The sequence below is a fragment of the Calidris pugnax genome, unplaced genomic scaffold (genome assembly GCF_001431845.1).
Source record: "Calidris pugnax isolate Ruff unplaced genomic scaffold, ASM143184v1 scaffold91, whole genome shotgun sequence".
In the NCBI taxonomy this organism is placed as follows: Eukaryota; Metazoa; Chordata; class Aves; order Charadriiformes; family Scolopacidae; genus Calidris; species Calidris pugnax.
In genome coordinates, this window is record NW_015090898.1 from 127,154 (window position 1) to 151,749 (window position 24,596).

Consider the following 24,596-nt stretch of genomic DNA (forward strand, 5'->3'; position numbering starts at 1 on the left):
CCTTGAGATACTTGTAGGCATTGATAAGGTCTCCCCTCAGCCTTCTCTTCTCCAGACTAAAGAGTCCCAGCTCTCTCAGTCTCTCCTCATAAGGGAGATGCTCCAATCCTTGAATCATCTTTGTTGCCCTTCGCTGGACTCTTTCTAGTAGTTCCCTGTCCCTCTTGAACTGGGGAGCCCAGAACTGGACACAGTATTCCAGTTGTGGCCTCACCAGTGCAGAGTAGAGGGGGAGAATGACTTCCCTTGACCTGCTGGCCACACTCTTCCCTATGCAACCCAAGATCCCATTGGCCTTCCTGGCCGCAAGAGCACACTGTTTACTCATTGTCATTTTACTGTCCACCAGGACCCCTAGATCTTTCTCTTTGTAGATTCTAATCACCCTTTTTCTTTCCCAAGTCCTTTACAGTTCCAAACTCTACAGATTCTTCAAGTACATCGAGAACCGCGACGTCGCAAAAGCTGTGTTAAAGGAACGGGGCCTGAAAAATATTCGCATTGGCATTGAAGGTAAAGGATTTCTTCCACAAAGGAAATTCTAAAACAGGTGACTCCGTGCTCAGTAAAGCCTGGTTTCCTCTGGCCTCTAGGCATTTCCTGTTTTGCTCTGTGTTTTGCTAGGCATTTATTTTTATGAAACTAGTAGAAGCTGGGCATGTTCCTTCACCTCTATCATGTTACACTGAAATTGGCCGGGACGCTTAAAAGTTAAGGAAAAAAAAAAAAGGAAAGATACGTAACACGCACCAGCAAGGTCAGTTTAGAACCCAGTAAACAGGAAACAGGAGTCAAACGTTTCCACCTGCTGATCTGAGCACTCCCTTGGGGAGCTCAGAGAATGTCGTGCTCTGTCCTGGGAGACTCTGAGTTTTATAGTAGCTGTTTGTTCACCAAACGGCCACGGCTGCGCAGCCCTTGATCCTGTGGCTACACACAGGGGAAAAGAAAGCAAGCCAATAATGTGGAATGTGAGCAGTTGTCCACAAATTCCCTCCCTGTTCCCATAATGGCTCCTGCCTGGTTGTTTTTCTGGGATCCTCTTGTCCCTTTGCCCAAATCCCTCGTGTGTCGTGCGACTGACCGGCTGGCTGTGCTTTCAGGGTACCCCACCTGTAAGGAGAAGGTGAAGAGGAGACCTGGTGGCCGCTCAGAGGTGATCTACAACTACGTCCAACGCCCCTTCATCCAGATGTCCTGGGAGAAGGAAGAAGGAAAAAGCCGTCACGTTGATTTCCAGTGCGTTCGGAGCAAATCTCTAACCAACCTGGTCACGGTGGGCGATGACGTTTCAGAGGACCACGAGGTTATAATGCACCACCCCCCCCAAGTAGATGAACTGGACAGGCTCAACGCACCCTTTTCCCAGATGGCTGTTAACGATCTACCCGATTAGTGGTGGCTCAGGGTGGAAAGTCCTGCTTGATGTGGGAACACGTCTCGGCGTAGTTTCATCCCAGGGGATGCTGCCAAGGTGCTTTCTCTTCTTAGTACGTTGTCATATTTCAAGCATGTTAATAAAGAGCCACACTGCATAGTCTAATTGTGCAATCAAAAGCAACGTCTCCTCAAACAGAAAGAAAAATGATGCTGTTTGTTTCTACTACAAAGGCTTCCAGACTGGTGGGTGCTGAATATTTTACCTAAACTTCTCAAAAGAGGAACGGCAGTATTTAGAAACGTCTTGTTTGACACGAGAGAGGAAATTCTGGGCCTGTCAAGACAAAGCTTTCCTTCACCATTAGGCACTTAGCTTTGCTTTCCTGATAATCGGTTACAAAGGACGCAACATCAAAGCGGGACAGATGATCCATGACTCTTTTATCAACCAGCAGAAATGTAGCACAGTTGTGACAGCAAAACCAGGAGTGTGGAGGAATCTGCTTAAGCTGGCAGCGGGCTGAGCATCCAGCACATTGTGCAGCTTTTCTGGGGAAGGAGGAATTAGTTCAGTAGGAAGCATCTACCTGTTCACAGGAATTTTCCATCCATACTTCTCCATGAGGTGGCATCACTGGTTTTAGGGATGTTGTCTGTTAAGTTCAGTCAAACCAGTAGATCGTGTGGAAGGAAAAAGCAAACCAGAAGAGTCTCTAGTTGATATTTTACCAACAAAGTAAATCTGTTTAGTAGCCTAATAGATGTAAGCAGCTTTCTAGAGGTGACTGTGCATGCCAAAGACTTCCAGTTGTCTCCATCCCCCTGCTAAGACAAAAAGCCAGTGGAGGAACTCCCAGTACAGACAGTTTACTACCTGAGTAAAACCCTTCCTTGGTCTCATCAGCCTTGATCAGTCAAAATTCCTGTAGACTCTCCAAAGAGCAACTGTTGCAGCTTTAAAAAGTCAGCCGTTTTCTTCCCAATTTGGAACTGACTGGACCAGTTTGCTATCAGGCAGGTAAGAAATGCCAATAATAGACCAGCCTTCAGTAGTGAAAAATATAGGTACCTGGGAACAGCTCTCCTTTGCTGCTTGGAATATGTCATCCTAGTCTGTGGTTAAGGCTCTGCTCCGTTTGGATTCGGGGCCAACAGAGCTGTGACTGTAAATACAGACACACTCCAGGCTGGTTTAGCTGGGTTTGTTGTAAACTGGTCCAGTTCCTGCAGTGTGGAGTTACCCTTGGGCTTCCTTAACCTCCTGTTTCTGATGTAGAGGTTTTACGTACCCAAAGTGAGTTACTTAAATGTGGTGCTGGTGCAAAGAAAAGCTGAAATCCATTCAAAAAGAAATGGAGGGAGGGAGCTCCTTTGCAAAGTTTCAGTTCAGGTCAGTTCTCCTCTTGCTGTTGAAACCTGGAACACGTAGGCATTGAGTTACCTGGTTATACGGAGTAAAATAGAGGTGGGCTTCAGTCTGCTCCTAGAAGGTTTAATCCTTTGTTGTCAGGGTTGTGTCATCAAGCAGATCTTTATTATTCTCTGTCTGTCTGCAAAGTGTGTGGTAGATTTAGCATTGAAGATTGCTGTTACTGTTTTGCTGCTAATCAGGAGGGGTTTGCTCAGTGTGAGTAACGTGACGATATCAATCCCAAATCTTCCTGAAGGTTTCTAAGTGTCGTTTTAGTGAAGAGTAACAAAATCTCTGCTAAAATAGATCTAAATCTGTCCTGATAGATTTAGTTCCCATTTGTATGGAAGCAGGTTCCGTTATTTGCAGTGTTTCTGTTCTTAGCTTCTTTCCTAAGTGCAGCAAATAGATTTCTTCTTTTTTATAAGTGCCTCTGGGAGGATTTCCAAAAGTGCTTCAGGACATGCCGCGAGTCCCGGGGTTCAGATGCCCAGCTCCACCTGATCCCTTTTGAAAAATCCCTCCCTGCGTGTCGTTGGATCAGTTTAGAGAAGTGTCCTTCAGTATCTGCACAGAGGTGGTGTGTGCAATCCCTTCCCATTATTGCTCTAGAGGAATTTCTATTTTTGTAGTAGAGAAAGGAAGACAATATGGACCATTAACCTGCCAGCAAAGGGCCAGACCAAACCCATTCCCTCCCTTGGTAACGAGCCGTTGCCATCCCCCAAGTCAAGCAAAGGTGCTGGTGAGACTGTCCCCCCCCAGCAGTGATGGAACTCGCCCCCCCGGCCCCATGGATTATTTGTGTGTGTGTATTTATTTTTACAGCAATGTTAAGTTTTAAGTAAATGTGTGTTGGTATTGACCAGCTGACTTGGAATCGGAGTCTACTCGTGTTCTGCTCTGAGGACTTGAAGGTGCAGGTTGTTGAGTGTGACCCTACAGGGCTGTGTCCAGGCATCAGATACCCAACATCTTACATGAATCACAAAGTGGTTTGTGTTGGAAGGGACCTTAAAGCCCCCCCAGTGCCACCCCCTGCCCTGGGCAGGGACACCTCCCACCACACCAGGTTGCTCAAAGCCCCGTCCAGCTTGGATTGATGGCACTTTTTGGGATTTGACAGCAGAGCACCACCTTCAGCCAAAACAAATCCCACCAGAGTCTGTCCCTGAGCCCAGTGTTACCTCAGCCTCTTGAAGGATTTAGCCAGTTCATTAGAAATGGTGACCCCGGGCACTTCATTTCAACCAGCCATTGCCTGAGGGATAGAGACTGTGCAATGCCTTGGAGGAGGTTGTTGATACCCTGTGTCATCATCTGGACCTTCGCCATGGGATGGAGGTATCTGCTTTCCATGAGTTCCATGCAGTTTTTATCACTCCAAAAAAGCCACAGTACTTTATTGGCTTTCCCAAGTAGTTCAAGATGAATTGGGATTATTTTGTTTAGTAGAGTAAGTAAGTTCCATTAGAACACTACATCAAATCGAAGAAGTATGTATTTGCTTTTCCTCCTCCTGTCATTGTCACCTACTATTGAGGTACAAGATGAAGTTTTGTCTTACTCTAGATATACCGAAGTGTTACCCGGTGTGTGTATGAACTACAGATGTATGGGTTCTTTTCTGTATTAAAGTATAAATTATACATGAATGGTTTGGCTCCTTTAAAAACATTTTTAAACGTGGAGTAGAAGAATGGGCAGGGGCTGGATTGCTAGAAGACTTTCTCCTGGCTTCATAAAGAAGATTTAGAAATAGAACCTGGTTGATTTGGGAGGGACCTGGTGAAGCAGCCCCACAGAGAGGACCTCAACGTTCACCATCTGGATGCTGTGATGTTCTAAAAGCAGCACATAGCCCAGGTATGAGACAACACTGTTTGACCCCCAAGCTATGCAGCATCTCCACCAGGCCCTCCTGCTATTTTTGGTTAGTTTGCTGTGAAAGACGCTCTCTCCGCCTCTACCCGCTTCTGTCTTTGGAAGAAAACAGCTTTGGAGCAGGTCTGGCTTTTATTTCCATCTCCAGTGTTGGATGGATTTCAAAGGTTTTCTCCATGAAGCTTGAGAAAGGCATTAAGAGTTTGGAACAATGCTGGAATTTACTGCAATTACTGAGGTGGTAACAGGAACTCGTACTCACAAGTGGAGCTGTCACAAAAGTGAAGCAATTAAATAAGAACTGCAAGTTGATTTTGGCACGGCACAAACTGGTAGAAAAAGAAAATGAAGGGGCAGAGCTTTGCTTCCAACGCCACTCGCTCACTGCTTATTATCCCTTTTAAAAATAGAAAGAGGAAAAGATTAAAAACAACTTGCCCTGGAGTTGGTAAGCTGAAGTGACATTTACACAGGGCAGAAACCTCGGGGTTGTCCATCCCTGCCAGGTACATTCTGCCCAGAAAAGCTTCATTTTTCTGAGTATCACCACTATCTTTCATCATTAATGATGCTCATTTCTTCATGTCTGCTCTGCATCTTTTGGAAATGCAATTTTCAACCCAGGAGTTACCATTGCATTCTCCTACCCAAGCCCTTGATTCCAAAATCTAAATTCTAAAGTCTGGGGGAAAAAAAAAAAACAAACACCCAACCCTGAGAGATTCCAGTTTGTAATAACAAAACATGCTGGCAAAAGTGTTTCCTAAGAGGATTTTATTTACACAACACAATGTAAAGATCATTCCATAAAAAGTTGGCTCCCCCCAGCAACACACAACACACTTGCCAATTTTTTTTTTTTTACAGTGCAATTTAGTAACAGCTTTGAAATATTTACAGAACACTTTTTCAACGTACAGGTTAAGGCAGAGTCAGGGCACAGTGATAAGAAACACTTAGTGCAGATTTGTGCTAGGTGGGATACAGGGATGAACTGGCAGCATAACTCATGTTCAGATCCATTGGAAATCCAGATGGGAATGACTCTTAGAAGTCCAGCAACTGCTTGCAGCTTGGAAAAAAAAAAAAAAAGAGCTAAAAGATACTTCTAACCTCAATACACAAGCCAGCAGCTAAGAAAAATGTTTGGCTAACGTGGGAGATGGAACAGGTGTACAAAAATCTTGATGTTTGCAGTGAAGGATGGATCCTGGAAAGAAAATGCTGTATTTTTTGTTGGTAAAACACTGTTGGTAAAGAGGTGTAAGAGGAAACAGGCTCAGGATGGAGCTGTCACACACACAACCCCCAGCTGGGAAGGTGAGGACTACGCTCAAAGACATCCAACTTCTACTGAAAAACAAGAGGAGTGAGGTACCCAACTGCTCCTTGTGCCTCTGAAAAAACTTCACTTTTAACTCCAAAAGTGAACAATCTGAGGTCTCAGAAGACTTTAAGACACATGCACTAAAAACTCACAATACATATTACTCCGTAGGGTTTTTTCACAGCAAGTTATCACAACGTCTATTTGTGTAGCTTTTTCATCTTTGGTATTTATAAATAAAAATGCCAGTCCCTTTTAGTAAAGGGATAATAATGCAGCTACTCAAAAGCATTTATTCCTAATCCACCGCAGCTTTGCAGGATTTTTTATTATTGTTTTTAGTTTTTAAGGCAGTATCTAAGCTGTTAGGAATTTTTAAAAAGGTTTTGACGTTAATATCTCTTTGTTTCCCCGTGGTTTATAAGGCAACATTTTCAAATGGTTAGAAGAAAAACTGCAGGAGGAGGAGATGGAGCAATTTGAGAAGTTGGTATCAGTCTTTTGTAAAAACAAAAAAGGGAGCAGAAGGTGTTATTCCTGACTAGTTGATAAAAAGCCTGATCCTATAAATGATTCCTTCAGTTAGCCCTTATCTGAGTAAGCCCTACTGACTACAGTGATCCTGGTACTTCTAATTAAGGCTATTTTTGCATTTTGGCTTTATGGGATCCAACTGGTATCTAAACTGCTTCTGGCAATTCACTAAATTCCTAAACACGTCCAAAAAGCCCCAGGGCTGGTGAGGGAGAGGGATGGTAACGAGTTCTCACCCAGCTTTAGCTCTATATATTACTCTCAGTCCCCCGTGATGGCACTCAGTTCAAAAGGTAAAAATTCCCTACAAAAAAGCACCTATTAAAAAAAAAAAAGTTTCACTACAAACTCTTTTTCTTTCATTTCCTATTCTAGAAAGTTAGGACTAAATATATCTGAAAGCCTAAAAGCCTTCCTTTTGCTTTGAAACACGGCTCGAGTTTTGTTTCTAAAGAGCTTTTGTTCTTTTTTCCTGTCTGTGGTAAGTCATTAGTGTTCAGCACCAATAAAAGTTTGCAAGAATCCAAGACAATTCCAATTGATACATGCTTTTAGAAACCTCATTAAATTTATATTTTTTTAAAAAATTAATTACAAATTAAAGAGTGGAACCTGGCAGGCCCAAAGGTTGATGCCACCTGCCCCTGGCAGCGCAGAGTTCACTACAAAACGGGTGCAAAGTAGAGCTCATGATTATATAAAAAAGAATTACCAAAAGCTCAAATGAGGCAGAATCCTCCTTCCCAAAAAACACAGTCACATTCTGAGAGATGCCCGGGCAGGGAAAGGCACTTTGGGGCTCTCCTGGATCATCATTGAATGGACTTCTATTAATTACACCAAGCAATAATCACAGAGTGGCCTGCGGTGGGTTCTACCACCCCAAAAGTGACCTCCTGAGGCACCGTCTTTTAGGAAGACCACAGGGACACATGGCTCAGCTCTGGAAGGAAAAGCCAGGGAGGGCTCCAGCATCAACCCTCAGGAGAATCTGATGCAGATCTCCTCAAAACCAGGAGCAAAAAGGCCACAGGAGCTGGTTTCATCTTCAAACTGGAAACGCAGCAGATCTTCAAAAAGTGGCCAAAAGGTGGCAGCAGCAGCAGGACCGGGAAGCCCCAGGGCTGACCCTAACGAGGATCAGGTTAATTAATTTCCCCCCTTCTCTGCCCTAATTCCAGATTCACTGGTGTTACCACCTGGACTTTTTCTTACCTGCCTTCTTTTATATTTCATCTTTTCACACTCTAACTAAAAACTTGGCGTTTGGGGGAGGAAGTGGCCCCGTTTCTCCTATGGCTGGCTAGGAAAGGAAAAGAAAGTGGTGTTGCACAATTCTTTTAATTCAGAAAAAAAAAAAATATATATTAAATGGCTTGAGGGTCACTGTCTTAGTACCAAAAGTAAAGTGCACGGCGACTGGAGGCCACGGCGACAGAGTTGAGAAACGCTATTAAAGAGGCTTCCAAATAGCATTATAAAAAAACCAGCACTACAACCTAAGGTTAAGGCAATACACGTCGTGTCTTTCTACTACATGGTTTACTGGAGAGCTGTCTATCATCTCATCAAGCTTTAATTATTGCTTCGTTTCCTCTGGACTGAAATCCTCAGCCACTGGGAGAACGGCGCTGGCAGAATTGGCAGGTTGAGTTTGTCACTTAACATTGCTCTCGTCTCCCGATGGACTGTACAAGCTGGCAAAGAATTTAAAAAGAAAAACAAAAAACTCTTGCTCCTGAAGCAGCAGCAAAAAGGTGCTGGCAGGAGGGACGAGGCAAACATTTTTGTGGAATTTTTTCGATGGCGCAGAAAGAAAAAATCCTTTAGTTACAACCAGGGTCCTGAAGTTCTTCTCCAAGAGTTGATAGCCCTCAAGTTTTCTTTAAAAAAGAAAAAAAAAAATGTTCTTTTATGGGTATAAATCAGTCCAGGGACAGAATTTCCTGGCTCAGAAGAAGTCCCAGGGAAAGATTTATCACTTTCCCGCTTTCATGTAGGATGGGATGGCTCCTCGGGCTGTCAGGCCTTCGAAACGCTTGTAGGTGTAATTGATAAAAACCCAGTCCTTGTTCTTGTAGTCAGTCTCTGGATGGTTGCTCGTTGCCACTGATAAGACATAGAAATAAAATAAAATTACCCTTTGAAGACAGCAAAGGTTATTTTCATACAAAACACCAGATGTGGAGCAGGGGAGAATGAATTCTGTAAATGTAGGCATTTGGTTTCATTCTTTAACCCCAGCCAAGAATGGCTGCAACGTGGTTTTTAAACACGTGGAGCAAATGTGTGACTACACTTTGACACATAAATACGAGGATCCTTTAGAGATTTACACCAAAACTTCTCCTCCCCTTCTATCCCACCCTCTCCCCACCCCTATACTCTGAATTAGCCAGTACCAAGGGGTACTGGCAGTACTGGGCTCACGGGTCCTGCTGAGATTTGAACTTCTGGGAGTGCTGTTGCCTCAGAGATGCCTGTTCTCAGGCGGCTCCTGCATCATTCACATCCTGCATCCCACCTCCCAAAACCCAAACTGCAGCTCTTACCCCCCTGCACCACACGACTACCAGCCAGCAATTTGATTTTAAAAACCCCTATCAACTGGTAAAATCCTCTCTCTGATTAACAGGGAAGTTACATTATTCTACTGGAGAAGGAGGGTTGTTCACCTGCAGAATCAAAGCATTTACCTGTTGGTTTAAGGATATCAGACTCGGGAAATTCATCAAAGTTTGAGGTATCATCAATGCTTTTAATTTCTATTGAAATCGCAGCAGGTCTCTCTCTGCCAAGAAGAGCAGGTTCAGCGTTAAGATTTCAAAGGCAGAAGGAAACAGGATTCAGCCATTTTCCATTTCTTAAGAGAATCAAAGACTGAAGGTACCTAAACCTTAGCAAATTTCAGATATGGAACAAAATACTCTCACCCCCACCTCAATAGAATAAATGCCAGTCAAGGAGCTCCCTTGGGTTGAAGAGGACTCACTTTAGAGGGTCCCGAGAGAAGAGCAACCTGCTTTTCTGCAAAGCATCTTACCTGATGTGCTCCCAATCTACCCCTTCAAAGAATGGGTTACTCTTTATTTCCTCCACACCAGACGCACCAATTCTGTGCTCCCATTCACAGCAAAATCTGGGATGGAAGGAAGAATGAAAATGAAGGAAGAATGAAAACGAAAGCCTTCCATGCAAAAATGGAACAGCTTTCTGAGCTGACACTGCTGGGGTTTCTTAACATATATAAATGGAGCAGGTCAAGAACTCCCACTGCAAATCCAACACACAGAGTTTATGTTTAGGAATGTCATGGCAAAATGCTACAATTAAGACGTGGTTTTCTTGCCTGACAGGATAATGTGCCCTTTCTATTTCAGGACCAGCGTAGAGCAGGAGAAGATATAAAGCCTAAAAAGCTAGACATTTATATTTCTGTCCTGAGAATAGATACAGGATTGAAAATACAAATGAAAGAGTGAGAGTCAGCACCCACTGGGATACGTTTGTACGCTCCAGTGCACACAATGGCAAAACCATTGCTGTTGTTAAGACACCAGCTCTGGCAAAAATGATGAAGTTGCTTCCACAGGAAGCTCACAGGCAGATCAGGAGCAGAGACACTCCTGTTTTGCCAGAGCAGCAAAATGGGAGGGTCCTTTTTAATATAGTTCAGCAAGGGCTCCCCTAAACGACCTCTGAGACAAATGTATTTGACACAGGAGCTCAGCATTTGATGCACGTACACAACAGAGTGTGGAGTGGTCACCAGCATCAGGGCTTTTTCCATGTGAATCAGCCTATGAGAGGTCCATGGTAGAGTTTGCAAGACAAGAAAATCAGTACTGTATTAACTGGTCAGCACCTTAAAATAAGATCCTTCGCTTTATCAGATATTGGAACTTCTGGAGGAAATGTGAGAGTCTCTTTCCAATTCATAACTTTCTTATACGTTTCTTGAGGAGTTTCAGAACAGAACGGGGGATAACCTGAAAAGAAAGAAAAACAGAATCTTGTAGAAAGCAAAAAATAGTTCCTCAAGTCTACAGTGCAGCAGAACTCAAAACCTCACAGCCCAGGCAAGGAAGGGGTGTTTGAGAGCCTGGCCCTGAGAACATGAACCCAGCTGATGTCCTACAGCCCAATTCCTGCCCCTTTCTTACCGATCAGCATCTCGTACATGATGACCCCAAGGGACCACCAGTCACAGAGCTTGTTGTAGCCAGTCTGCATGAAAACCTCGGGGGCGATGTAATCCGGAGTGCCCACGGTGGAAAAAGCCTGCAACAAATACCATCAGTTACACATTTTTACAGAAAAGTGCCTGATATGGAAGCAGGAACTTAGGCAACAACGGTTATTTTGAGGAAGACACCAGATTGTCTCTAAGATGCTTTAGTGAAGTTATTTAAAGCCTTTATTTCAAGATATGGAGAGCCAAAAATCAACACGTTCATGTGGAAGAGTCTTAAAATACAGTCAGAGAAACAGGAAAAATGTACCACTGTCTACATACACCTTGGAAACGGGTCTTTAGCCCTTTATTATATCAGAAGTGGCAAGAGCTGCTACTTTTAGCTGGGAGGCATCAGATATTAATGTAAATAATTATGGCAGCTCTATCTCAGGCCCATGTGTCACCAGCTGTTCAGCAGATGGATGAAGGACAAACTAGAGTCATTCCTCTTTTTAAAAGAAAAAACATTCATCTTTTTTTATTTCAGCATTGGTCAGAGCTCTGAAATGGCTTAATGCCCATCATTTAAATACATTGGAATTCACCAGCTCAGCAGGGAACATTTCCAAGCAGGTAAAACATTCTTACCAACTGCCGTCTATTTCTCTTCCATGTCTCTGCTTTCCTTTTGGAATTCATGTTCTGGAAAGCTGAAGGAGATTGGGATATATGTGACTGTGTCCTCCTGGTCACCCAACGTACATTTTTTACCCCCAAACCATGACAATAAAAATCTTAACTACCTCAAAAAAGGTAGCCATGGCCAAACAGCCCATTTATGTACCACTGTCTACATACACCTTGGAAACGGGTCTTTAGCCCTTTATTATATCAGAAGTGGCAAGAGCTGCTACTTTTAGCTGGGAGGCATCAGATATTAATGTAAATAATTATGGCAGCTCTATCTCAGGCCCATGTGTCACCAGCTGTTCAGCAGATGGATGAAGGACAAACTAGAGTCATTCCTCTTTTTAAAAGAAAAAGCATTCATCTTTTTTTATTTCAGCATTGGTCAGAGCTCTGAAATGGCTTAATGCCCATCATTGAAATACATTGGAATTCACCAGCTCAGCAGGGAACATTTCCAAGCAGGTAAAACATTCTTACCAACTGCCGTCTATTTCTCTTCCATGTCTCTGCTTTCCTTTTGGAATTCATGTTCTGGAAAGCTGAAGGAGATTGGGATATATGTGACTGGTCACCCAATGTACATTTTTTACCCCAAAACCATGACAATAAAAATCTTTATGACCTCCAAAAAGGTAGCCATGGCCAAACAGCCCATTTTGTGTTCAGCTGTGCTGGGAAGAGGATCCAGTCCCCAGGAGCTCCTCACTGGTTCCTACAGCTAAAGTTGTCCCCCATGGTGAAGCTGGAGCTGTTTATGGAAGCCCACCTCAATCCATCTCATTAAGGACAAGTCTCATCAGCAAAGACAAACTAATTGAACCTGGCACAGCCTGGCCTTGCCCAGCTGACCTAGCCCAGTCTGAGGGGTGTCCCCGGTGGCAGGTGACAAAGTGAGGGATGGAACCTCTTCCATTGACACAGATGGTCACAAAGAGCACATCTGTCAACACCCTCAACCTATCAGCAACTTCCAAACCTATGGAATATTAATTTAATTTGATAAAGCCCTTTCATTAGTGACCCATGCTTTCAGTGGTGGTTTAACTCCATCATCAAAGTTTTTCCCATTGAGAAAATGACTGTTCCAAGAGACCGGGTGCTCACTGTTATCAATAATATCTACAGAAAATCAAAATTACACCCCGTGATGCGATGTTGATCATTAAACCCCCCTCTAGAGCCTTCCAACCTCCCAGGGAAATGAGCTCTCTCAGGTCCTGACAGCAGAGACCCTGCTGAAGCCGAGTAACTTACTGAAGTCACTGGGAAGACTGTGGTTCAGGTTCCTATAAAATTCTGTTCTGTGAGCTTTCTTTAGTCCGGTGCACAGCCCGAAATCAGAGAGTTTAACATGGCCCTAGCAAAGATAAAAAATAAAAAAGCAAAATATAAAACCAGTATGAGACATTATCACAGTGGGTAAAGCTTTCTACTTCTTCCCCTCCCTTTCTTTCGTATAATAAATAAGTGCACTCTTTTTGCATTCCTTGTTTTAGTCTAAGACATAAAATCAAGCAATTAATACTTATCAAGCTATTAATGCAGGAAAAATAGGCAACATGCAGCAATGTCATTCCTAAGTTAAACAGTAGCACAAGCTCTTTCTCACAGTGTCCTTTGATAGCAGAATGTTAAAAGACTAACCATCATAAAGGAAATCTATAAGGAAAAAAAGATGTCTAGAGAGTGGTATATTTAATCATTGTGGAGAACAGCAGATGATCTAGAGAAGTTTCATAATTTTTAACAATCTAGAGAAAATTTCAAAAACGTTGAGTCCATTCTAATAGTTTTAATGTATCATCTCAAAGATAAAAAATAAAAAAGCAAAATATAAAACCAGTATGAGACATTATCATAGCGGGTAAAGCTTTCTACTTCTTCCCCTCCCTTTCTTTCGTATAATAAATAAGTGCACTCTTTTTGCATTCCTTGTTTTAGTCTAAGACATAAAATCAAGCAATTAATACTTATCAAGCTATTAATGCAGGAAAAATAGGCAACATGCAGCAATGTCATTCCTAAGTTAAACAGTAGCACAAGCTCTTTCTCACAGTGTCCTTTGATAGCAGAATGTTAAAAGACTAACCATCATAAAGGAAATCTATAAGGAAAAAAAGATGTCTAGAGAGTGGTATATTTAATCATTGTGGAGAACAGCAGATGATCTAGAGAAGTTTCATAATTTTTAACAATCTAGAGAAAATTTCAAAAACGTTGAGTCCATTCTAATAGTTTTAATGTATCATCTGTAGCAACTGGATGAAATTTATACCTCAGTGAAATAAGAGCTTTATTAATTAGATGTTAATATCAAGTGAGGGATTTTTAAAAGGGCAATGATAATTCATCTAGCAAAGAAGTCAGTGGGAGTTTTACCATTTTTATGAGTGAAAACAGAATATGGCCACACTAAACACTTTTGAATATCATGATCAGTCTTACGACCGTCTTATTCTGAGTTTAAAAATGATTAAATAGAAATGTAATGTCAATAATTAAAGAAAAAATTTCACCAGCCTATGATGCTGTTTGTTTGCATAGAGTTTTCAGTAGCTACACAGGTATCCAAGCATATATATATATATATATATATATTATTTTCAGTCTCGAGAAGAGAAGGCTCCGGGGAGACCTTATAGCAGCCCTCCAGTACCTAAAGGGGGCCTACAGGAGACATGGGGAGGGACTCTTTATCCTGGAATATAGTGATAGGATGAGGGATAATGGTTCTAAATTGAGGGAGGGGGTGGAGTCCCCATCCCTGGCTGTGTTTAAGGGCCGTTTAGATGCAGTGCTGAGGGACATGGTGTAGGGGAGGACTTTGTAGAGTAGGGGAGATGGTTGGACTCGATGATCCCAAGGGTCTCTTCCAACCTAGACCATTCTATGATTCTATGATAATGCTTCCATCCCTGCTACACAGAGAAAACCCAGGAATTATTTCCTTCAAGAAGCCTCTGCTCCTGCGAGCTCCCGATGGCGTCAGATCGAGAGCGAAGTCTCCAAAGGGAGCTGGAGTCCCTGGATTGAACATCGACACCAACAGATGTGGAAAAAAACCTTAAATTCAGGGATTGGACCTGTCCTAGTCCCAAACATGCAACCACACCGACAAGGTGCAATTTTTAAGTGTATATCTAAAAATATACATCCTTTTCAAAGCCCTGAATTTCTCTACATCTAGATGGAGAGGTACTGAGTTACAGCAGCAATTCCCACAGCACCTAATTAGCTGGTAAAGTATAATTATTTACTGTTGGCAAACTTCTTTTTTTCCAAACAAGCTAAATTTTAAGCAAACTTCTAGCGAGCAATAGGAGGACAGCGAAACAAGGAAGCTTTCTGCAAAGTGCCTCCAGTAACCACCTGGAAGGAACGGGGTGGCCTTGAGAAATACAGCCTGATGCTGAGGGAGATGCCACCTCCATCGTCAGCCTCGCTCATGGACCAGCTCCATCCTGGGCATCCCACACCATCACCCACCCAGGAGCTGGCCAACGGGAGCCCAACAGACTCGAGACCAAAAGGAAACATCTTTGACCAAGGGGAGAACTGAAACCGCATGTTTTAAATCGCAGCTGAAATAACCAAAAATAACCTAAACAACTGTCAGGAGAGAGCTCAGAAGCGAGACATGAGCACAGCTGGAGGTGGAGGAGAGGTCTTTCTTGGCTTGGGTGGTTTTTTTTCCCCCAGCAATGCAGCAGATATGTCCCCAAAGCGAGAAGAAACAGGACTAAGGAAGAAGCACCATCTTCCTTCATGACTGTCAACACTAGTTCAAGTCAATATTCCAAATGACAAGGCCTATTTACTCCCCAGCTGGTGGTTGGTGGGTACCTTGCTGTCCAGAAGAAGGTTGTCTGGTTTTATGTCCCGATGGATAAAACCCAGCTGATGGATGGAGTCGATGGCCAGCACGGTCTCAGCGATGTAGAACTGCGTCTCTTCTTCCGTCAGAGTGTCTTTTTTCATCAACAGCGTCATCATATCACCTAGAACCCCCCCAAAACCAGCACAGGTCAATACAAGCAAACACACAAACTCCACTCTCGCTAATTTTGAAGACGTTTGCAAAGGAAAAGAACTAAGATATTTAAAACTTTGGGAAGTCTAAATTGATTTTGTATAAATTAATACAGTTCCCCAGCAGCTCCGTGACACACTCTGGTATTTCCCCCTGTAGCATTGTATGGAAAGGCTCGTCCTGTGACGGCACTGAACTTCCTGAGATGGCTCCTAGACAGAGATGAAATTAGGGCAACGAAGCTGGTGAGGGGGCTGGAAAACAAATCATATGAGGAGCGGCTGAGGGAGTTGGGACTGTTTAGTGTGAGGAAGAGGAGGCTGAGGGGAGACCTCATCACTCTCTACAACTACATGAAAGGACACTGTAGAGAGGTTGGTGCTGGTCTCTTCTCACAGGTAATTAGTGACAGAACGAGAGGGAATGGCTTCAAGCTCCAACAGGGGAGGTTTAGATTGAACATTAGGAAAGGATTTTTCACCAAAAGAGTGGTCGGGCCTTGGAACAGGCTGCCCAGGGAGGGGGTGGAGTCCCCATCCCTGGCTGTGTTTAAGGGCCGTTTAGATGCAGTGCTGAGGGACATGGTGTAGGGGAGGACTTTGTAGAGTAGGGGAGATGGTTGGACTCGATGATCCCAAGGGTCTCTTCCAACCTAGACGACTGTATGATTCTATGAAATAACACTCCAGGAGCATCCCCTAAACAAGAGCCAGCCCTGGGCTGCTGCTCTTCAGCTCAATCACGGACTAAAATAGACACTTTCAGCTCCACAGCTGTTACAAAAACCAGATTGTGTTTGTGCAGCGTCATCTCAGAAGGAGTTCTTGTGGTTTCATTAGTCAAATGTATTACAGGCTTTCAGTGTGACTTTCTTCTTAGGTCAACGACAGTAGCATTATCATTCAAGGATGAACTTCATCATCCTCTGAAGAAAGGACCTTAAAAATTGCAAGGCAGCTAAAAGCAAAAGGTTAAAAAAATCAAAAGCTGTTTATGGTTCTACAGGACACAGTAAGGATAAGAATTAGCAGAAGATTAAGGACAAGTTTCAAACACCTGTAGCCAGAAGACCCAGGAAGATACCTCCAGCCTGACCCAAAGATGTCCATGCCCTAACTCCTCGAAGCAGAAAGCTTTATGATGGCTTCTTTCCTAGCAAAGTAATGTCCAGGACAACCACTCACAGAACCACAAAATGATATGGGGTTGGAAGGGACCTCTAGAGATCATCCAGTCCACCCCCCTGCCAGAGCAGGTCCACCCAGAGCAGGTCCCACAGGAACATGTCCAGGTGGGTTTGAATGTCTCCAGAGAAGGAGACTCCACCACCTCCCTGGGCAGCCTCTGCCAGGGCTCTGCCACCCTCAAAGTCAAGAAGTTCCTCCTCATGTTTAGATGGAACTTCCTGTGTTCCAGTTTGTGCCCATTTCCTCTTGTCCTGTCACTGGGAACCACTGAAAAAAGACTGGTCCCATCCTTTTGACACCCACCCTTGAAGAATTTATAGGTGTTGATCAGATCCCCCCTCAGCCTTCTCTTCTCCAGACTACAAAGCCCCAAGTCCCTCAGCCTCTCCTCATACAAGAGATGCTCCAGGTCCTTCAGCATCTCTGTAGCCCTCTGCTGTCCCCTCTCCAGCAGTTCCCTGTCCTTCTGGAACTGGGGAGCCCAGAACTGGTCCCAGTGCTCCAGATGGGGCCTCCCCAGGGCAGAGAGAGAAGATGACCTCCCTCCACCTGCTGGTCAAGCTCTTCTTGATGCACCCTGTGTGCTCTGGTTTCTCTTCACTCTATGGTCACCACAAACTCTCGTCCCAGACTACGCTTGCAATTAAGAAATTAGAAATCCACAAACAGAAGGAAAAAAAAGCAATCTTTTGATCTGAGGCAGTTACCTCCGGGCAGGAACTCCATGATAAGGTAGAGGTTCAGCTTGTCCTGAAAACTATAGAACATTTTCACCACCCACAAACTGTCTGCCTCCACCAGAATGTCCCGCTCCGCACGGATGTGGCCAACCTAGAGAGACACACACATTTAATTAATTACAAATCTGTGAAATCAATGCATGCAATAAAACATAGACAATTCAAGTATTATATTGAGAAGCATCAAATATTGATAAGACAGAGTCAAACTTCTGCACGAGGGCATAAACACCATCAAAATTTCAATATTTCACCCTTTGATGTTTTCAGGTAATAAAAATAGCTTAACCTGTTCCAAATCACATCTAAAAGTCATGCTCCTGACAGCAAGAAGGTGAGAAGCCTTCATTAGACTGCTCTATTTTTTACAGAATATTTCTTTTTCATTTTTTCCCCTATCTGATAAATACCATTGAACACCATCTCCATTTTACTCCTCAGCGCCAAGATCTGACAGACCCTTTTACATTCAAAAGTTTCCACTGGAAACTTTATGGGGATTTTTGCCTTTTTCACACTTGAGGAAATTTATTGTGATTGTGTGACTTTCGCTGCCGTCATTTGAGATGTATGGAGGAAGGCAAGAGAGCACCAATCTCATTTTTTTTTTAAGCCAAAACTCAAGCTAGAGAAATTCAAACCACCCTCCTGAACAACACAGTTCCGGGGAAAGATAATCCACGTTTCTGTTGTTATTCTTGCAGTTCTCAGGGCACTTGGATCCCCTTCAAATCAGAACCGTACGAGTGATACGGGACACTCTGAACACGCTTATCTTAAAACCACTTAGATAACACAGCACTCCAGAGCACAATTCATCACCGTGGGCAGATCGAGGAGGGCAAACGTATGGTTGATTATAAACCCAAGTTAATCCTGTAATCAAAAATATCTTGATTTTTTTTTTTACAAAATTATCTAACAACTGGGTCTGTCAAAACCTACCTCTTATCTAAAGAGTTTGCACGTCCTTCAGATACGGCTTCAGCCTGTTCCCACTGATTTAGCCCAAAGCACTGATTTAGCAGCTCGTGGTTTTTAAACAAGTACTTTCAGAAATGGAAACCAGTTCCCGATGTTATGAACACAAACACACGGCGCTTCCTCAATTCATCCCAGTCCTCAACAAGAAATGATTGTCTGGGACCATTATATTCCCAGAAGTACTAGCAGAGGAAAGCCTTAAAAATGTTAAACGCTGTTGCTTTATGTCTCCGAGGTGGAATTCCAGCAGTTGGATCACTTTGATATTTCTATCTGTTTCCATAAATCAGAAATGCAGTAAAACACCAACGTTGACGTCTCCCCTGAATCACTTACACGTGTAGCACACGTCATCGTAAAACCAGGAGGAGGAACATAAATCACACACAGAGATTTTTCTTTCTCTTGCGTTGGAGAAATATAAACTGAGTCCTTAGAAAAACCTTTTCCACTCAAATATGAGGAGAAACTTCTTCACAGTGAGGGTGCCAGAGCCCTGGAACAGGCTGCCCAGGGAGGGTGTGGAGTCCCCTTCCTTGGAGATTTTCAAGACCCGCCTGGATGCTCCTGAGTAACATGCTCTAGCTCTAGGCAATCCTGCTTCAGCAGGGGAGTTGGACTAGATGATCTCTATGGTCCCTTCCAACTCTAAAAAACTCAGTGAAATTCAGTGAAAAATGCTGTTTCCCCAGGCTTCCCAGCAGAACCTGAGTTCACTCCTGCCTTGATTCAGAGGCAATTGTTACAGCTGCAGCTCCCATGAAGAATAAACGAGGCATCAGAGCTTGTTTGAAACCCTGTCCTGAGCATTCAGTTCCATACAATGCCCTGTCACTACTACTGTAAACACATATATATTTCTTAAACTCCTGCACTGTCACAAGAAATGTTAAAAAAAAAATCAAACTTGAAAGAGCCCACTAAAGACAGATCCTTATGAATTCATGGGAGATTTTTCTCGCCTATTTCCTCCATAAAAAATGAGGAAAAACACCCACATAATATTTTTAGCTGGCAAACCTTGTCCCCAGCTGCCTATTGCTCCCCTCCACGTGTCACAGTCACCTCCCAAAGCCACCTGGAACACAGGCAGTAGCATCGCTGCTCAGAGAGTCATAGAACTGTCTGGGTTGGGAGGGACCTTTAAGATCATGGAGTCCAACCATCAACCTAACCCTGATAAAAACCATCACTAAACCATTTCACTAAGCTTTATGTCATCCCAGCTTTTAAATCCCCTCAGGGATGGTGCCTCAACCCCTTCCCTGAGCAGCCCATTCCAAGGCTTCATAACCCTTTCCATGGAAAACTCTTTCCTAATCTCCAATCTGAACCTCCCCTGGTGCAACTTGAGGCCGTTTCCTCTTGTCCCATTGCCTGTTCCTTGGGAGAAGAGACCGACCCCCCCCCGGCTACACCCTCCTTTCAGGGAGTTGGAGAGAGCGAGAAGGTCTCCCCTCAGCCTCCTTTTCTCCAGGCTGAACACCCCCAGCTCCCTCAGCTGCTCCTCACAAGTTCTCCAGCCCCTTCTCCTTGTGCTCCAGACCCCTCACCAGCTCCATTGCCCTTCTCTGGACCCACTCCAGGCCCTCAATGTCTTTTTTGTGGTGAAGGGCCCAAAACTGGACACAGCACTCAAGGTGGGGCCTCACCAGTGCCCATCACCTTCCGAGTCCTACTCCCCACGCTATTCCTGATCCAGGCCAGGATGCTGTTGGCCTTCTTGGCCACCTGGGCACACTGCTGCCTCCTGTTCAGCCAACAGTTGACCAACACCCCCAGGTCCTTTTCCACCAGGCAGCTCCAGTCACTCTGCCCCCAGCCTGGAGCATCCATGGGGTTGGTGTGACCCAAGGGCAGGACCCAGCAGTTGGCCTTGTTGAACCTCATCCCATTGACCTCGGCCCATCCAGCCTGTCCAGATCCCTCTGCAAAGCCTTTCTATCCCCAAGAAGGTTGACACTCCCACCCAACTTGGTGTCATCATGGTCACTACTCACCTGCTCCTTCTCAAGCATATCAGCTTTACGGAGTATTTTCATGGCATAAACATGGCCCGTGTCTTTCTTCTGCACGAGTCGCACCTGGGAAGGATGCAAAAATTGGGAGTCAAATACACAGCGTTATCACTGCAGCTCTTGACAAATCTGGGTGTCAAGCCCTTGGCTTCCATTTAATGAAATCAGACCAGATTATAAAACCAAAAAGCAGGACACAGTCCACAGTAATGGCCAGTCAAGTTCTGTTCATTCTAGAGATGAAATCACTTTATCAGACATGACACACCGAGCCATCAAACACCTGAAGCAGATGGTCCAAAGCCACCTTCTCTGAAGGAGGTCACTAGAAGTGGCCCTGGCTCTCCCTGTCTCTATGGCCACCCCTGGGAGGGCACAATGAAAGCACCCAGTCAAACTTGGATTTAATTTGCCCATCGAGTCCTTTTCAACAGCACTAATGTTCCTTTTAGCACATACTGTTTTTAAACCAGCATTTATTAGGCATAAAGGCAGATGCACGTGACTGTTAAGCTAAAAATCAATCTGTGGTTGTTACAACATTTATCCCTCACTGTGTAAACCACACAAGTCTGTGACAAATACCTGTGCCATCTGAAAATGCTTTTAAGGCATCTCTTCTGGACCTACCTCTCCGAATGCTCCTCTGCCGATGACTTTTAAAGACTCAAAGTCTTCCAAACCAAGCCTCGTTCTCTTTAGGCGAAGAAACTCCGTTTCCTTCTGGGCATGAGCTGATCTCCTGATTCTTTTCTAGAGTTTAGGGAAAATAAGTGAGAATTCTGCTGGAGGGACCCCAGCAATTCCAATTAAAGATCCCAGATCTCCATTTATAATGGAAAATCACTTTTATTTAACCATTAAGGTAATTTTCCCATATTCATTACCTCTTCATCTTTTAAGCCTTCTTCTTCCATCATTTGTTCTAACTTCTTTTGTCTGTAGCAGAGAGAAATCAGAAAAAGAAAGGTTTTATCATTAATGTTGTTTCTTAATTGCACGTATCCAACACCTCCACTCTGTGTTTGATGTGAAAGCAGGACATAAAGCCAGCACATAACAACTGTAAATGAAATATAAGGGAAAATCAGACACGAGATGAATTTTTAAGTATCTAATATCACAGCTTTACCATTCCAGCCTTCTCCTCTTTAATTTTGACAATCTAAACCTGTCTGGATTTTCACATCTTATTCAAATGCATGTTTTCCTTGTCCAGGAACACAGATCAAGGAGATCTGGGTTCAATTCTCGTCTCTCTCTGACAGCTGGGCAAGTCACTTAAGGCCAGAGCCATAATAAATATTTCAGCACCGAAGTCTCACTTATTCCAGGGAGAATCTGCTCTCTCAAAAATCTCTGGGGACCTGTGCTGTAATTTCTCTGCATCTTGAATTCATCACATGCAAAATGAGAAAAGTGACATTCTGCTTCCTAATACCTGAGATACTTCAAATATTTGGGAAGAGGAAACACGTCTGTAGGCATTCTCCCCCCTTAAAGAACCAGAAATATTTACAGCCTTAGTAGAAAGCAATTATTAGGGAGCAAAGAAAGAAAGGAAATAAGACTTAAGGGCAGGGGGCAGCTTCAGGGGACATTTGTTATGATCATCCCCAGGAACTTTTCCCCAGCACCGATCACATAAGGAGCTGGCAGAACTACAACTGGTGTTGGGGGTGGGTTTTTTCCTCTCCGTGTGTGGTTTTTTTGGTATAATGTTACAAATGTACTAACAAATTCCTTGTCTTTATGCAAGTCATTCTTCGCAAGATCCTCTTCCTGCCTCCAGGGCCACTTCGCGGCTGCTGCAACGTGATATTTTTGGTTATCACTTCCACAATCGGGCACATTTAAAGGGCTTTGCCCTTATTTAAGTACCCCATGAGGACCATCACGTCACCTCCTTTGACACCCAAAGCACCGACTCCAGCAGCAAACTCAACAATGAGCTAAATTCCCCCAAATATCCTTACTAGGTCCTATCTGCACCTCAGCCTACATTTTGTCAACACCATTGTGTTGACATCCTTGTGGCCAAGAAGGCCAACGGCATCCTCAGGGGCACCAGGAAGAGTGTGACCAGCAGATGGAGGGAGGTCCATCATTTGGACCCACTGGTCCCACACTTGGAGCACTGGGACCAGTTCTGAGCTCCCCAGTTCCAGAAGGACAAGAAACTGCTGGAGAGGGGACAGCAGAGGCTACAAAGATGATGAGGGGCCTGGAGCATCTCTCTGATGAGGAAAGGCTGAGAGACTTGGGGCTTTTTAGTCTGGAGAAGAGAAGGCTGAGAGGGGATCTGATCAACACCTCTAAATACTTAAAGGGTGGGTGTCAGGAGGATGGGGCCAGGCTTTTTTCAGTGGTGCCCAGTGACAGGAGAAGAGGAAATGGGCACAAACTGGAACACAGGAAGTTCCATCTAAACATGAGGAGGAACTTCTTCACTTTGAGGGTGGCAGAGCCCTGGAAGAGGCTGCCCAGGGAGGTGGTGGAGTCTCCTTCTCTGGAGACATTCAAACCCACCTGGACACGTTCCTGTGGGACCTGCTCTGAGTGACCCTGCTGTGACAGGAGGTTGGACTGGGTGGTCTCCAGAGGTCCCTTCCAACCCCATAGCATTCTGTGATCTAAACTGCAAATTGTTCATCCACAAACACATCTTAAAAAAATACATAACTAATAAAATCCAGTGTGGTTGTTCAGCCAAAGTCTTAATCCTAAAAGCCCCTGTTGTTGAGGTTTTGGGAGCAGACGATAGCGCTCGTAATAAAAATCAAGAGCTATGCAAAGAGAAAGAAAGGAATTAAATCAGTGATATTTTCTGTTGGGATTAGACCTCAGCCTCTCCTTCCTAATTCGAAGCTTTGAAGAAAATATATCTGCAAGTTAGTATTTATTTCTAAATTGCTCCCTCATTTCTGCAGTGACTGTAGTTAGCAGGAGCCCTCTTGGATCTAGTGAGGGTTTTGGCAGCACGTCTGCAAGCAAAGGAAGGCTGAACCATTCTGAAAATTGTGATTATAGACTCCATGGCAAGATGGGAGACCATCAGAAGTCCCAAAGCTACAACTTGAGGGTGTTCAGAAAATTAGAGGGTTCCAGCCAAAGGAAAGTAAAAGCAATACTTCTCTGTTAAATCGCTTCTTGGATTTTGACCAATATATTTGGAGAGTAAATCTTATGAGGAGAGGCTGAGGGAGCTGGGGGTGTTCAGCCTGGAGAAGAGGAGGCTGAAGGGAGACCTTCTCACTCTCTCCAACTCCCTGAAAGGAGGGTGTAGCCAGGGGGAGGTTGGTCTCAGCTGATGGGACAAGAGGAAACGGCCTCAGGTTGCCCCAGGGGAGGTTCAGATTGGAGATTAGGAAAGATTTTTACACTACAGGGGTTATTAAGCCTTGGAATGGGCTGCCCAGGGAAATGGTTGAGGCACCATCCCTGGAGGGATCTAAAAGACAGGTTGACATAGTGCTGAGTGACATGGGTTAGTGATGGGTTTTATCAGAGTTAGGTTGATGGTTGGACTTGATGATCTTAAAGGTCCCTTCCAACCCAGACAATTCTATGATTCTATTTAAAGAGACACCATTGGTTCACCTGACTCCCAGAGGACTCAGCACTGAGTGATGGTCCTTACAGCGATCCCTCACCATCTTTGAAAATTTTATCTCCCTTCATCAGCCAACTCCATCACACACTATAGAACCACAGAATGGTTTGGGTTGGAAGGGACCTTAAAGCCCACCCAGTGCCACCCCCTGCCCTGGGCAGGGACACCTCCCACCAGCCCAGGTTGCTCCAAGCCCCGTCCAAGTTGGCATTAGAATCCAAAGCGAAACTGATGCTCTAGAATGAGTTTTAAACACCACAACTGGGGACATAAAATGGGGAGAGGCAACAGAACAGACAGAGGCAGGAGAAACGTTGGCAAAAGTCACCTCAGAATTGTACCGGAATGATCCCACCACATCCCAAAGTCACTTTCGACTTAAGTCACATCATCAAATATACGTTTTTCTTTCAAAAACTTGGTAACAATCATATCCCTTTTACATTTGCAAGCATGTTTCAGTTCATTGCAGAAGAAACTCAAAGCTGTTCTTCTTTCAGAAGGAATCCAGGAGCTGCTTGGGGCTGTTCATGCCAAACCCCCCACCCTCTCACCACCCATGGCAGGAGCTCAGGTCCACCCTCAGCAAAAACCATCTACTTGGGCTTTGGCTCCAGAAAA

At 44.1% G+C, this 24,596-nt stretch overlaps 2 protein-coding genes across 4 annotated transcripts in view; one reads left to right on the top strand and one right to left on the bottom strand.

The window, feature by feature from the left end:
- STK38 (serine/threonine kinase 38) overlaps positions 1 to 24,596 on the bottom strand; it is a 54,298-nt gene that overhangs the window by 14,141 nt on the left and 15,561 nt on the right. Inside the window, exons 1-12 of one of the 3 annotated variants that reach the window (XM_014948491.1) lie at positions 21,250 to 21,297; positions 20,993 to 21,115; positions 20,345 to 20,428; positions 17,328 to 17,451; positions 15,247 to 15,401; positions 12,658 to 12,760; positions 11,881 to 11,942; positions 10,700 to 10,817; positions 10,402 to 10,525; positions 9,580 to 9,675; positions 9,233 to 9,327; positions 7,859 to 8,645 (exon numbers count right to left, since the gene is read on the bottom strand). In XM_014948491.1, coding sequence (XP_014803977.1) covers positions 8,515 to 8,645; positions 9,233 to 9,327; positions 9,580 to 9,675; positions 10,402 to 10,525; positions 10,700 to 10,817; positions 11,881 to 11,942; positions 12,658 to 12,760; positions 15,247 to 15,401; positions 17,328 to 17,451; positions 20,345 to 20,428; positions 20,993 to 21,115; positions 21,250 to 21,282 — 1,248 coding nt within the window. In that variant the 5' untranslated portion in view covers positions 21,283 to 21,297 and the 3' untranslated portion in view covers positions 7,859 to 8,514. Of the gene's footprint in view, positions 1 to 7,858; positions 8,646 to 9,232; positions 9,328 to 9,579; positions 9,676 to 10,401; positions 10,526 to 10,699; positions 10,818 to 11,880; positions 11,943 to 12,657; positions 12,761 to 15,246; positions 15,402 to 17,327; positions 17,452 to 20,344; positions 20,429 to 20,992; positions 21,116 to 21,249; positions 21,298 to 24,596 lie in introns of those variants that run through there. The other 2 variants (XM_014948493.1, XM_014948490.1) reach the window with 2 other exon arrangements.
- Positions 393 to 1,653, top strand: LOC106891763 (BTB/POZ domain-containing protein KCTD20-like; the record flags this gene model as incomplete). Its single annotated transcript, XM_014948495.1, has 2 exons — positions 393 to 513; positions 1,104 to 1,653. Coding segments are annotated over 2 exons (414 nt in total), but the record flags the coding sequence as incomplete, so codon positions are not given.